Raw genomic sequence first — 13,336 nt, 5'->3', positions numbered from 1 at the left:
CCACCATCTCCAGACCAGGCATTGCTGGGGCTCACCACAAAGACCCCCCGGGGTGCAGCACCCAGGTTGCCTGGGGGTTGGGGGGCGCAGGCTGCCTGATAGTCGTAGGACTCTTTGCGGGTGTAGAAGGAGTTATTGTAGAGTGCCAGCATCAGGTTGGCATCCACCTCACTGAAGAACCTGCCCACCTGGGAATGCCAGGAGGGAGTGGTAGTCACAGGGTTGGCAGTGCCACACCCCCTGAAAGCTCAAACCTTGGCCTCCTCCTTCTACCCTCTCCCTGACCCTCACCTGGTCCCACTGATGATTCTGGTTTGACAGCACCAGGAATCCCCCATCATCAATGAGGACACAGAGCAGGTCCTGAAAGGTGGAGAAGGAGGGGGAAGATGGAGAGGGGCTCAGGCCCAGACCTTCCTCCCCAGACCCTGGCAGTCGGGTGGTTGGGTAGAAGGGGCACCACTCCCCCAGTTGTGGTAAAGCTGTAGAGGGTGGGATGTTGAGACTCCCAGGCCAAACGATAGGCTAGGAGTTGCAGTTGGGATTAAGAAATCAGGGATCAGGGTAAGCTAGGGTTCGGGGCACACACACCTCATTGTTAACCTCGCAGTCCATCTCACAGTGGCTGCTGGGACCACACTGCTGGGCAGAGAGCAAGGACCATAAGGTGCCCGCCAGTTTTCCCCCTCCCATCACCCTTTGTACATCTAGATCCCCAGGCCATCTACAACAACCACTGCCTCCCCATAGACACAGGAACCACTCTGAGTGGTAAGGATTTCCGGGAGACTCTAGAATGGGTTTTGCTGGGCTTACTGCCCCCACACCTGCCCAAGTACCTTCTGAGGCTGGTCCTGGTGGGTACGGTTGCTGGCTAGCACCTTGAACTTCTCGGCCCAGGCCTCTAGGTCCAGCTTAACACCTACCACTATAGGGGAGAGCAGGGGGTCATCAATGCCTGCCTTCCTGGGCAGCACCCTGCCCATCGTCTCTTTCTCCACCTCCACCCCAGGCATTCACCTGCTGGCCTCAGTGTGCGTCCACCCAGGCTGAGCTCCACAGCTGTGCTGACGAGGATGCCCACTGTGTCATTCTCCAGCTCCAGTGGCCTTAACAGGGCTGGCGGTGGGGTGGGATGGTCAGGAGTAGGGGCTGGTGGTTACACTGACCACTCTGTGCTGGGCCTGTGGACCCAGGGGCCCAAGCCAAGTACCCAGTACCCAATGTAGTGTTTGGCACAGCCTAGCTCTCTCTCCTCATCTGCCCCAGTTTCAGCCAGCCTCATGTTTGAGAGGGGCCTCAGAGAGCAGAGCCTAGTCCTGGCTGAGCAGACAGGGAAGCCTCAACTTCCCATCTGCTGCTGGGCACCTTGGAGGACACTCACCGTCCTGGTGCGGGGGCTTGAAGACATAGCCATGGTTGTCCAGGCTACGACGGTAGAAGCTGGCATTGAAGGGCTCTGGATTCTCCGTCCAGTCATCCGCTGCTCTGGTTATCCGACAAAGACAGAGGTCAGTAGAAGGGGTGGTGTATGGGGGACAGTGTCTCAGCCAGGTGCAAGGAGGCCTATGGGAAGCAGGACAGAGGCAGGGTCCCAGACAGGGGCAGGGTGTTGGGCGGCAGGGTTGGTTACTTACTTGTTGGGGAATACACGAGTGATGCCACCATCAGTGGCAGCAAACACGGCCAGAAGGCTGTACCTGGGGGGCAGCAGGGAGGTGAGTCACAGGCTTGCCTTCTGCAGGGCAGGGCCAGGGCCTCTGGGCCCATCCCAACCTCCTGCTCCCACAGGCTGGGTGATGCCTACGTGTTGAGATCCTGGTCCCGCCACACACGCTCCACCAGCTGCTGTGTGATGCCTGTGTCCAAGATCAGGTTGTGCAGAAGGAAGTTGTTGCCTAGAACAGGAGGTTAGGGGTGGAGGGGCCATCTTCTTGTGGCTCCCTGCCCACTCTCCCCCATATACCCAAGGCTCCAATAGGAGCCTTTCCCACTATCTGGCCCAGGTCCTGCCCTGGGCTTGGGTCTGCATCACACCTGCCCGGTCTCTGGGTTCTTTTGGGCTGCCCCCTTGTGGCCTGGGCACTGCCCAGACCCGGCTGCCCCACTAGGCACTCACACTGCTTGGAGTCTGGAGTCACTTTCTCCATGAGCTCAATGAAGTTTTTCAGGAACTCGGTGTTGTTGTCTGAGGCATTCAGGTCCTTGCAATACTCTCTGGGGGTGGGGAGGGGCAAGAAGAGTGGGCTTGGGGGGCTGGACAGAGCAGTAGGGTTGAGGTTTCTCAACAGGCCTGCCTGGCCATTGGCTGAGAAGCCTGCGCCTTTGGCAGGGGGTGTGTATTCTTACAGGCTGCCACCTCTGAATAGGGGCGGAGCTGACACAAGAGTGATGGTCTGCTTCCTCCAATCTGGCAGGTTCTCCCTCCAGGGCATAGCCCTGGACCCTGACGGCACACCTGGGAGGCCCCAGGAGATGCCTCATGGCTGGTCTGTCCACCTGTATGCTGTGGCGTTCCCGTGGGCACACGGTGGGTGAAGTACCAGCGCTGATTCAGCCTAAATATGACTTCAACCTGCCGCTTCCTAGCTTTGCACCTTTGGATGACTCACTTAAGCTCCCCAAGCCTCAGTTTTTTCCATACCACAGAGGGTGTCAGGAAGTCAGTGGGAACACGTGGGTCCTCAGACTGGCTGCTCCTTCTGCCCGGAATGCTCTTCCCCTAGAGGCGGACAGTCCAAATCCCTCACCTCCTCAAGGCCCTCACTGGGCTCAGGTTCTGGCTCCAGAGAACATAACGTGGGAGTTTTGGGGCATGGGAGGCCCGCTTCAGGCTCTTTTCCCCCAGGAAGTCTTGGTGAGCAGTCCTTCCACCCTGGTAGGTGGAGCTATCTCTCCTGCCTAATCCTTCCTTCACACGGCTGCCACTAGAGACCTCCCTGCTGGCCTGAATGCAGCAACTTTGTGGGGATTATTAAAATGCACTGCTTCCCTACACCGTGCTAGGGCGCACAGTTTGGTAAGGGCAAAGCTGGGGGCAAGCTGGGTTTCAGCCCCCACTTGCTCTCTGGCCCCTATGGCCTTTGTACAGCGCACAACCTGTACTTCTGTGGTGGGGGGCACAGCTGATACATCCAGAGTGATGCCCCAGTTGTGCTTCAGATACAGTTCCCCCACAGTGCCCCCCAAGAGTATGTACATTTACATTTGTGGGTTACTTCATTCACTCACCCAACATGTATTTATTGAGCTATCCTAAGCCAAAGATACAGAAGTGACAAAAACAAACACAGTCCCCTCTCTCAGGGTCATGTAGGCCACACAGGCCTTTTCACTCATTCCCACAGTCACTAATGCACACAGCCCACTCCGTATTTACACTCAGACTCTTACAAACATACACAATTACTCACAAACACAAACACACATCTACAGAGAGAGAAATTTGTGGGTGCATGCACACACGTGCATACACATGGAGGTTAGGAATGTCCAGAGCCCCCGTGTGGTGCCTGAGAGTGCCCATGGGTCTCTGTCAGTTGCACCCACCTGCCCTCATCCAAAGCCAGGTCACAGGGAAGGGCTTCACCACTGGGGGAGCTGCTGGCCTCCTCACTTTGGGCCAACAGGCAGAGCGTGTATACCCAAGGATGTGTGTGTGCACGCTGAGTGTGCACTTGAGGGATGGTCCAGGCCCGGGCCTGCACTGGGCCCTGACCCTTCACTTGCCAGAGCACCTCTTTAAAGCCCTTGTACCCTCTACCTCCCCCAGTCCTCTGTGAGCCATCACACCTAAACTCAGCACTGCTGACAGGGGCTCTGGCTGGCTCATCCCCAGACCCACACAAACACTGAGTGACACAGGACAAGGACGAGGTGCAGGGTGGGAGTTGGGGAGGGTACCACAAACCAGAGCAGCAGCTGCCCAGTCAGGAGTGTGTTGTGGACAGCCCGCCCAGGGCAGAAAGGGCTCCTTCCTGGTGGCCCGGGAGGGCAGGGAATATCAGCAGAGTCCAGAGCCCTCCTGCCCCAGGCCTGGTGGGGGCTGGAGCTGTGGACGGCTGGCCACTGCTGCCTGGTGCGGCTGCATGGCCCAGGGTATGCACATGGCCGCACATACGGGGCTATGCATGGGGTGGGGGGCGACACTGCACAGGACACACACACACACAGAGCTCCAGGCAGCAGTGCAGGAGGCGGGGCCGGGGCGGTTGGGGTTGGGGAGGACACCTCAGCAAGGCCACACACAAGCTACCTGGGAGCAATGAAAACATGTCCTTCAGACTCAAAGCTGCTGGGGAGCAGGAACTCAAAATCTGCAACAGAAACGGGGGGTTATCCGGCGGGGGCTGGGGAGGCAGAAGGCCAGGGGGCTCAGAGCTGACGGGGCTGGAGGGACAGGGCAGAGGGTGGCTTGAGGGAGGGGGAGACACCAGCAAAGAGGGAACCCGCCACTTCCACGTTCGAGCCAGAGAGAAGGGGCGGGCAGAGAGAAGGGGCGGGCGGGGAGGGGTGGAGGGCCTGTGGAGACTACAGCATCGCAGGAGGAGGGCAGTTATAGCCAATATGTTGCCCAGGCCTGGTCCTCTGTCGGCAGTGAGTCCCGTGGCGTGGCTGTATATGCTTCCATACAGCTGTATAGCACATATACACGGACACACACACACACATATATATACACACACTGCTATATATATGCATGGTCTGGGGGAGGCGCCGGTCTCGCTCTTATCACATCCGTAATGGAAAAAACCGCATGCTGAGCTTCCTTTGCCTCCAAAGAGACTTTGAGGAAGGGAATTGGCTTTTGGCCGCGGATTTTTATCTCTCTTTGCTGCAGCTGTTTGCATTTTGGTAGGTCTTGCTTTTGTTCTGTGTCAGGCATCAACATGGCCAAACCGAGGGAGTTTCTCACGGGCACAGACAGTCCAACCAGAGACGGTGTGGGCAGCTGGGGCTGGGCTGCAGTGCATTGTGGGGGTCCAGTGCTCTTTCTTGGGCTGGGAGGCTGGGTGAGGGGAGACTCATGCCTGAGAATGTTCCCATGCTGTGGAGGAAGGTGTGGGAGACAGGAGGACTCAGGAATGCTGCACAAACCTGTACACCTGCCCTCTTGGGCTGGGAGCATGAGGCCAGGCGGGGAAGAAGGGTGGGTCTTTACCCTTCCTAGGACCTGTCCGGGTTCAGAGCAGCCAAAGAGGAATGCTGTGGCTCCAGAGAAGGAGTGCTCTTAAGGACCTATCAATTAGACCTGTGCATGGTGTGAGAGTGAGTGCGTATGTACATGGGAAAACATGTGTGTTTGCATACCTGTGCAGGTGTACAAGTGTCTCTGTGTGGGTTTGTGAGTGAATCTGGGCTTCTCTGTGGCCTCTCCCAGCCCAGATGGATCAGCCACCTGGCAGGTCTGCATCTTGGAGCCATGCCCCTGCCCCTTGGCGTGTTGCACTCTGGGCAGCCCACCTTCCAATCCTGTCTTCACCAAGGTATGATCTCTCTGTCACCCCAAGGCTTATTTTTGCAGAAGAGGGGTCTTCTCTGTTCCCAGATACTCCTACAATGCACTGCAAGATTCGGGGAGGTGGGCTTGGGGTGCCTGCAGGGGCTGGGCAGTCACTGGTTGGACTGTTGCTTTCTGATGGGACTGTGAGGCAGGGTTTGGACACAAGCCGACAGGGAACGGGTGCGGGGGAGGGGAAGGAGGAGAAAGAAAAAGTAGGTAGGGGAGCAGGAAGGGAGATTAGGCTATAATTGTCATTGTTACCATGGCCCTGCATTTCTGGGGTCAGTGGGAGGGATGTGGGAGGGGGAGAAAAGACAACTCAAGCCAGTGGGAGTAGGGCCTGTCCCCCACCCCCACCCAGGCCAGTGGTGCCAGCTGTATCCCCTTTGCTGGACTATGCTGGACAGGGCCCCTAGGGCTTCTTGGGGAGCCCTGGCTTCCAGGTCATGGGGACTAGGGACAGGAACCCCCCTTGTGGCTCTCCATGCCTATCTGTCCAGGCAGGGGTATCTGCCCCTGTGGCAGAGACCCTCATATGCTGCCCTCTCTCACCCTCCTTGTTCTCCACCAGAGTCTGTGAGTTCAGTGCCTTTCTTTTTCAGGAATGTCTCACTTGGGTACCCCTAAGTGCCAGAATCTTTTTGTTCATACACAGACTGATTCCCTCTAAGCTCTTTTGCTGGCCCTTGGGGTCCAGACATGGTTCCTTCCATTCCTGGCTAGGCTCACTGTCCCTGAGTCTGCTTTTATTTCCCAGGGGAATACCTTCTCCACACCTGACCCTCTGCCCCAGGGGCAGCAAGTACCAGGGTTGGGCTGGGCCAGTGGACCTTAACAAAGTCTCTGGAGGCAGTGGGGGGCACCAGGACACAGGGGCTGCAGCACCTAGGCTGGTGCCCAGGATGGCTGGGCCTGCCTGGCTCTCCCAGTGGCATGGCTGCTGCCCTATCCTGCCCGTCCCAGAATCAGGGTGTAGGGCTTCCAAAGCCTTCCGTCACCCCTTGGAGGGCTGCCAACTTCTGGACCAACTGCCAGAGATCACAGGAGGGAGAACTATCCCAGACGAAGCCTCATGTGGCTGGCACTTTCCTTTACCCTAAGCCTCACACATAAGCCCCACTGAAGACTGGTCTAGCCCTGCCTATCAGGCCCCCTGTCCTCCTGGGTGGGAGGTGGTGGAGAGGCATCCAGCCCTGTCCCCACTGTTGAGTTGTCTTAGAGGGACAGAGAAGGTGGGGACGGGCAGGGGCCTGCCCAGAGGGCGAGAGGAGGATGAGGAGGGGGCCTGAGCTCTCAGAACACGCCGGAGACCACCCTGCAGGCAGGGCCAGGAGAAGGGCCCCTGGCTGTAATAGGGGTTTAGGGATGAGGGAAAAGGCAAGAACTAGAGGAGCCAAGGGGATGCTGGGAGGGAGCCCTGGAGAGCAGGGGTTTGGCTGGTCCTGGGCAGGGAGGGGGGCAAGCAGGGGTGTGAGGGTGGGTGGGGTGGGGAGAGGAGGGTGCACTGGTTCTGAATATACTTGCCCTTCAGTTTGCTGATTGGCACTGGGACAGTCCACCAAGAGAGAAAGCGAGGAAAACAAAAACAACACAAACACAAAAACAAACGAAAAGGGGGAGGGGAAGGGGAGGGGCACAAACAATATTTTATTCAATGGCTGTTTGAATGAAAATATTGTGTCTCATCATCATACCGAAAGGAAACTTCTTGCAAAAAAACGACATGAGAGAGAAAGAGAGAGCGAGAAAACTCAAAGGAGATGAGCCCCAGTCGGCCAGGCAGGTGGGGGGCGCCCGGTGGGGCCGGAGCCCCAGCCTCCCTCCCAGTGACCTCGGGCGGTGGGCAGGCGGGGCCACAGGCTCCAGAGGCCTCTTGGGGGAGGCCCAGGGTGAGCAGAACATGCAGGAATGAGCCACAGGCAGAGGAGTGGACCAGGGAGGGAAGGAAGGAGAGAGGTCCAGAGAAGAAGAGAGGGGGAGAGTGAAGGGGAGGAAGAGGCAGGGAGGGTGGGAGATGCAGGGATGAAGGGGGGTGGAGAGAGCAGAGGGAGGGAAGGAGGGAGGAAGAGAGAGAAAGTAAAGGTGCTGGGGCAGGAGAGAAACGGAAGGAGCAGAAGGTAGAGGGAAGTGGGGAGACAGAGAAGGTGGGGGTGCAGGGAAGGGAAAGAGAAGGAGGGAGGGAGAGGGGGAGAGGAGGAGGAGGGAGAGAAGGCAGCAAGAGAAATGGAAGGGCAGAGAGAGTGAGGCAGTGGGGGTTGGAGGAAGGTGAGCGGGGCTGATGAGGGGGGCGGAAAATGGGGGAGGATGAATGAGGAGGTCAGAGGAGGGGGAGAGAGAGACCCTGGGGGGGTGGCACCACAGGGGAGAGAGCTGCAGGGCACAGGGGGAAGGAGAGATGAGAAGAGGGGGTGTCTTCCAAGAATGCAGCCCCCAGAGGTGTGCGGGGGAGGCAAGCTAAGGAGGGAAGACACGCAGTAGGAGAAACTAAAACCAAAAACCTCAACGGAAATCATGAGAGAATGGTCTGGAACCAAATCTGAGAAAAGGCAGGCATGCAGATTTCCACAGACTTTCCGATGGCTGGTGCCCCAGCCTGCGGGTGCCTGGGGGTGGGCAGACTGGGCAGGAGGGGCTGCCTTGCCGCCAGCGGCTGGCTATGCTGCCTGGGGCCGGCGGCCAAGGTGCGGGGCAGAGGCAGGGGTGCAGGGCACAGGCAGGGGCCGGGCCACTTACACTTGACCTGCAGGATCTGGTCACTGAGGTTGGCTTGGAGGTAGAAGGTGCTGTAGGGCGGGAGCACAAGCCCTAGGCTGGGGATGAGGGGAGGAGAGGAGCATATGTCACTGCTGGGGAGAGGTGGGCCACATTGGCATTCAGCCCCCCCACCTTGGAGCTGGGCAGAGAGACCCAGGCTGTGAAGTCCCCTCTCCTGACCACCAGGGCCACCTTTCCCTGTTAGCTGTGGGAGATTCACTCCCTAAACTCTTCTGGAGGCCTCAGAACTCCCAGCTCCAAAGCAACTTGCCACACCCCCCATATCCCCAGCGGCCTCCTCCAACACACCATGTGCCCAGCCAGCCTCCTCTATCTGGCCAGCAGCAAACTCAAAAGGGACAGAACACTGTCTGTGAGCTAGGCTGTTGGGTGCACAGCCATGGGAGTGGGGTCCCTCAGTCCTAGAGACTTAGGCCACGTGAGAGCTGTCAAAAAGCAGGGCTGGTGCTAACACCATGAGGAGCAGTCACGAGCTGGGATTGGGGTGTGAATGAGACCAGCTCTTGGGGGCACAAGGAGACAGCCTGTACTGCCTGGGCCTGACCCACAAGGGTACCTGCTCCGAGGCTGTGGTGCCTGTTGAGAGCAGGCCTAGGGATGTGCTGAGGGTGACATCCTGGGTGCAGATACCCAGGGATACAATCCAAGCAGGGGTGACATGAGAGGGTGGTGTGGCATGGGGAGATATCAGATGCACTGTCTTGTCTCTGTCCAGTTCTTGAAGGGCCAGCAAAAGGCCCTTGGGGGACCGAGAGTCCTGGGGTGAGTAGTGAGCAGTTCTGGCTGCTGGTGCCCCACTGGGATCATGGCTGCAGTCGTTGAGAACGCACAGACTGGGCAAGCACAGGGCTCAGACTCTGGGCTCTGGGGCTGCCCCCACCCCTCCCTGCCTACCCAGCCCTGACCCACTCACCTGTAGTTGGTGCTCCTTATAGGTACCCAGGTGTAGTTCCGCATCACCTCGTCTACGTACCTCTGGGAGAAGAGGCTGAGTCAAGTACTTGGGCCAGTAGGCAGGGGTGGGGTGGAGTACGGGAGGATGCCCACCCTGACTCTGTGCCCCTATACCACCTTCTCACCTCGTCCAGGGACTTGACCAGCGTTCTGATTTGCTTGTGGCCCTTGTTGCCATCGATCATGCTCCGACGGATCTGGAAGGACCAGAGATGTGAGGGGTGGGGTCCCTACTCTCTGCTGCTCTGGGTACCCCCATCTCTACTCCTCTCCTTTTCCTTACCTCCTCTTTGTTCTCATCCTCCAGCTCAGCATCCAGGAAGTCCAGAGTCACAGGCTCCCGGAAGTTGGTGGTCTGTGGGAGGCAGGGCAGGAAGTCAGGGGTCCCATCCTGTAGAGTTTACCCTCCTCCTGGCCACCCCCCTGGCTCACCTGGGGCTTGAGGTTGGGGTGCAGCAACACGTAGCCGTTCAGGTCAATGGCAAACACATAGCCGTTAGCTCCAAGCTGGGGGCGTAGATTGGGAGCTCAGGGCCTGGAGGGCTAGGCAGGGATTCTCTAGACTCTCAAGCTCTTCCTTAGCCTGCTTTCGATACCACTGAGGTTTGCCTGCCTGGGCCAGGGGCCCCCACATGCAATGTGACCTCGAGCCTGTTTCTCAAGCTGTTTCTCAAGCTCAAGTCCAGCAGGCTGGTATCCCGTGTGCACCAGCTCTTGCTGAGGCTGACCGGCATCATGGGACCACAATTTGATTTGGCCTTCTGCCCCAACTACCCCTGCTTGTCATGGAGCTGTCAGTCAGCCAGACTGCTCTGCCTCCACTGGCCCCTCAAGGCTGCTGTTACCCTCTCCTCCCCTCCCCACTAGTGTCTCCTCCTGGTCGCCATCTCAGTAGAGTGCATAGGGAAGAGAGTGCCCTTGGAATTCCTGGGTACCCCTTCCAGGTGGAAGTGAAGGATGAATGAATGGGACTCTGGACTCACCCTTAGCTCTCTAGACTGTTTTCTCACTGCACATGGGGGCCAATGACATGGGGCCTTCATGTGGCTCAGGTGTAGACATGCTGTCACACACATCCCACCCCTACCCCTTTCACAACCAAACCTGAAACTGCCTTCAACACAGGCGGTGGGCCAGCCACACTGACCTTGCCCCCTCCCTGGTTTGTGATTTTGTTTTTCACCTTTAGTCCTTTGCCCACAGAGTTTCCTGTAACTCCAAGGTATACCTCCTATCTATTTGACAGTCCAGGGGTCAGCAAACTATGGCCCATGGGCTATACCTGGCCCGCCACCTGTTACCGTATGGCTAGGAATGTTTCTTTTTACATTTTTAAGTGGTTGAAAAGACCAAAAATGGAATTTTATTTCATGACATGTGAAAATTATGTGAAATTTAAATTTCATGATCCACAAACAAAATTGTATTCAAACACAGTCACGCCTATTTATTTGTTTTGTCTGTGGCTGTTTTCGCAGTTCAACAGCAGAACTGAGGATGAGTATTTACGCTGGCAGAGCCTATAATATTCATAGTCTAGCCTTTCACAGAAAGTTTGCCAACCCCAGCTCTAGGCCCAAGGTCACCTTCTCTGGAAGCCTCTCCTGACTGCCTGAATTCAGAGGTGTCCCTGGAGGTGCTGTAATCCCCATTAGACTCCTCTGCTGAGCCTGGCTTGTGTCCCTGTGGGGAGGCAGAGCATGGTGGATGGGCAGATGAATCCTTACCGTGTAGTTTGGAGTGAGCCTCTTGATGTCATTCAGAGCCACATCGATGCCCATCACACCCAGGATCAGCTGGTTCTGGGAGCAGAGGCATGGGGTCTGAAATGGGTTCAATTCCACGGGGAAGCCCCACTGTCCAAACCTCACGCCCAAGGCCTCAAGCTGTTCACAAATAGTTGCCCCTGTCCAGGCTGAAGGCCTGTCTGTCCCTCCTCCATCCCAGACCTGCTAGGGCATGCCTAGTTGTTCCCGAGTGGGGAACCTTACCTTCTTTTCCCCAGGGCCATCCTGTGTCAGGTTGAAAACAGGGAGGGTCCCTGTCACCACTAACCCCAGCCCCTGAAGGGAGAGGAAGAGGATGGGTTAGAGGATGTGGCTAGCCATGCCCTACCTTGAGTGTTCAGAGGATGGGCTCAGGCACAGGTCCCATTTTTTCTTCTGTTTGGTTTATTCCCATATGGGGGCCCTTAAGGAACATGACCTTGTGGACACATCTGTGGGGGTCCAGAGGCCTTACCAGTGCATCCTCATACACATTGGTCCACTGCACCTGCTTGGCCTCCTTGCCTGCCAGTACCATGGGCCTGCCCAATACATCCAGATATTCCTGGGGAGAAGGTGACAGGGGTCACGAGTTCACATGCCCACTGCACCTTCCCTGTTCTGCCTCCCGGCATATCAGCACGTCACCAGAGGGCGCTCTCACATCACAGCAGCCCACTGTTCACGCAGTGCCCAGGAGGCAAGGTGCTGGGAGGTGGAGGCTGGGAGGTACCCTACAGTCTCACCTGTGTGTTAATGCGGATGGCTCCAATGGAAGGGATCTCAAAATAGTAACCTGTGAGGGAAGAGGAGGCAGAGGTGGGTCTGGGTGGTACGTGGGATCCATGGCACAGGGGCTTCTGTACCCTGGGATGTCAGCAGCCCTGGACTTGTCCCTCAGGACTCCTCTCTTTCTGGTGTCACTCCCCCCCAAACTCCTATCCCTTTAGTGCTCCCTTCCACTGCCCTGTCAATTGGACTGATGCTAGGGAAGGGGTCATGAATGTAGGGGTGTAAGGAAGCAGAGGCAGGGTGAGGTCCCTCTTGCTAGGATGGTAGTGACATTCAGAGTCCACCCAGAGGCCAGGCCCAAATATATGGAGAGGCAGACTGACCAGCAAACAGACACAAGAGCAGATCAGACAGGAGATGGATGGACAATGGACAGACAGATGGGCAGAAAGATGCTCAGTCATATGGACAAGTTACATGGCCAGACAGAAAGATGGACAGTCACATGCACAGGAGGATGGGCAGTGGGTAAACAGGCAGCTGGAAAGCTGGACGTACGGATGGACATGTGGACAATCAACCCAATGGACAGCAGGGCATGGCAGGCAGGCCCTGAGGCAGTGACGCTGGACGTGGTACCTTTGTTGGCGCAGGCCATCCACTGCAGGGGTGTGACGTCGTAGTTGTGTTGCCCCACGGAGAAAGTGAACACACGCACCTGTTTGGGGCTTGGGGTTACTGCTGTGGCCACCAGATGACAGCCCTCCCCTGAACCGGGCCCAGGTCAGGGTGGCCCCCGCCTGGGCTGAGCCTCACCGTCCGGTTGGGCCAATTGTATTTCTCAAAGACATCCTGCACGCGGTCCTCACCACCATCCGTGAACATCATGATCATCTTATTGCAGTTGGCACGAGTGATGTTGGACTGGTCAGGAGTAGGTTTGGGGTCAGGCAGCTCTCGGCCCCTCCCCGGTCCAGGGGTGGGTCTCCCTCCCCCTGGAAGGCCTGGCCCTCAGACCCTCCTCCCCACAGCAGATGGTGCTTCTGCCCGAGTTGCCTGTTGGGCGCTAACAAGGCCATTCGTCTTGATTTCCCCGGTGTCACCAAGCCCGGGCCTTTGCCTGTCCCCAGCCACCCGCTCACCCACCCACGGGGCTCACGTTCTGCAGCTGGTCGAAGGCATACTCAAAGCCGGCCTTGTAGCCTGTGGTGCCCTTGGCCACCATGCCCTGCACAGCTTCCTTGAACACCTTCTTGTTACGCACATTGGCCTGCACCAGGTGTGTGAAGCATGACACAGGCTGTGCCTTTTCATTGAACTGCAGGGACAGTGAGGGTGGTGAGTGGCCTCAGGCTGGCCAGGGCAGTCAGCTGTTGCATGGTGAGGGGGTGGTGTGTGTATGACCCATTCCTCACCCGCCTACCACCTTGGCACTCACCGAGGCCACGTTCACATAGTCATCATCAGAGAGCGTGTCCAGCATCTCACAGACAGACGTCTTCATCAGCTTCAGGGTCAGGCCACTCACGCTGCCGCTCCTGGTAAGGTCATGGAGGCACTAGGTAGGCCTTAGGCATTTTCCTGCCGTTCCCTGATGAGTGTTCCC

The 13,336-nt window shown here is 57.5% G+C and overlaps 1 protein-coding gene across 8 annotated transcripts in view; it reads right to left on the bottom strand.

The window, feature by feature from the left end:
• Positions 1–13,336, bottom strand: part of CACNA2D2 (calcium voltage-gated channel auxiliary subunit alpha2delta 2) — a 142,195-nt gene that overhangs the window by 1,544 nt on the left and 127,315 nt on the right. For 2 of the 8 annotated variants that reach the window (XM_058726804.1, XM_058726803.1), the window contains exons 10-33: positions 13,169–13,268; positions 12,890–13,048; positions 12,547–12,654; positions 12,370–12,448; positions 11,745–11,794; positions 11,474–11,563; positions 11,224–11,295; positions 10,960–11,034; positions 9,665–9,739; positions 9,516–9,587; positions 9,358–9,429; positions 9,192–9,253; positions 8,237–8,313; positions 7,028–7,048; positions 4,256–4,316; positions 2,120–2,217; positions 1,808–1,898; positions 1,638–1,700; positions 1,385–1,488; positions 1,021–1,119; positions 840–928; positions 592–639; positions 292–363; positions 36–188 (exon numbers count right to left, since the gene is read on the bottom strand). In XM_058726804.1, the coding sequence (XP_058582787.1) occupies positions 36–188; positions 292–363; positions 592–639; positions 840–928; positions 1,021–1,119; positions 1,385–1,488; positions 1,638–1,700; positions 1,808–1,898; positions 2,120–2,217; positions 4,256–4,316; positions 7,028–7,048; positions 8,237–8,313; positions 9,192–9,253; positions 9,358–9,429; positions 9,516–9,587; positions 9,665–9,739; positions 10,960–11,034; positions 11,224–11,295; positions 11,474–11,563; positions 11,745–11,794; positions 12,370–12,448; positions 12,547–12,654; positions 12,890–13,048; positions 13,169–13,268 (1,990 nt within the window). Of the gene's footprint in view, positions 1–35; positions 189–291; positions 364–591; positions 643–839; positions 929–1,020; positions 1,120–1,384; positions 1,489–1,637; positions 1,701–1,807; positions 1,899–2,119; positions 2,218–4,255; positions 4,317–7,027; positions 7,049–8,236; positions 8,314–9,191; positions 9,254–9,357; positions 9,430–9,515; positions 9,588–9,664; positions 9,740–10,959; positions 11,035–11,223; positions 11,296–11,473; positions 11,564–11,744; positions 11,795–12,369; positions 12,449–12,546; positions 12,655–12,889; positions 13,049–13,168; positions 13,269–13,336 lie in introns of all 8 variants that reach the window. The other 6 variants (XM_058726807.1, XM_058726805.1, XM_058726808.1 and 3 more) reach the window with 4 other exon arrangements.

This window comes from Neofelis nebulosa, chromosome 4, assembly GCF_028018385.1.
Source record: "Neofelis nebulosa isolate mNeoNeb1 chromosome 4, mNeoNeb1.pri, whole genome shotgun sequence".
NCBI lineage: Eukaryota > Metazoa > Chordata > Mammalia > Carnivora > Felidae > Neofelis > Neofelis nebulosa.
The sequence above is the reverse complement of the archived record's forward strand: the minus strand, read 5'-3'. Positions and strand labels throughout refer to the sequence as shown.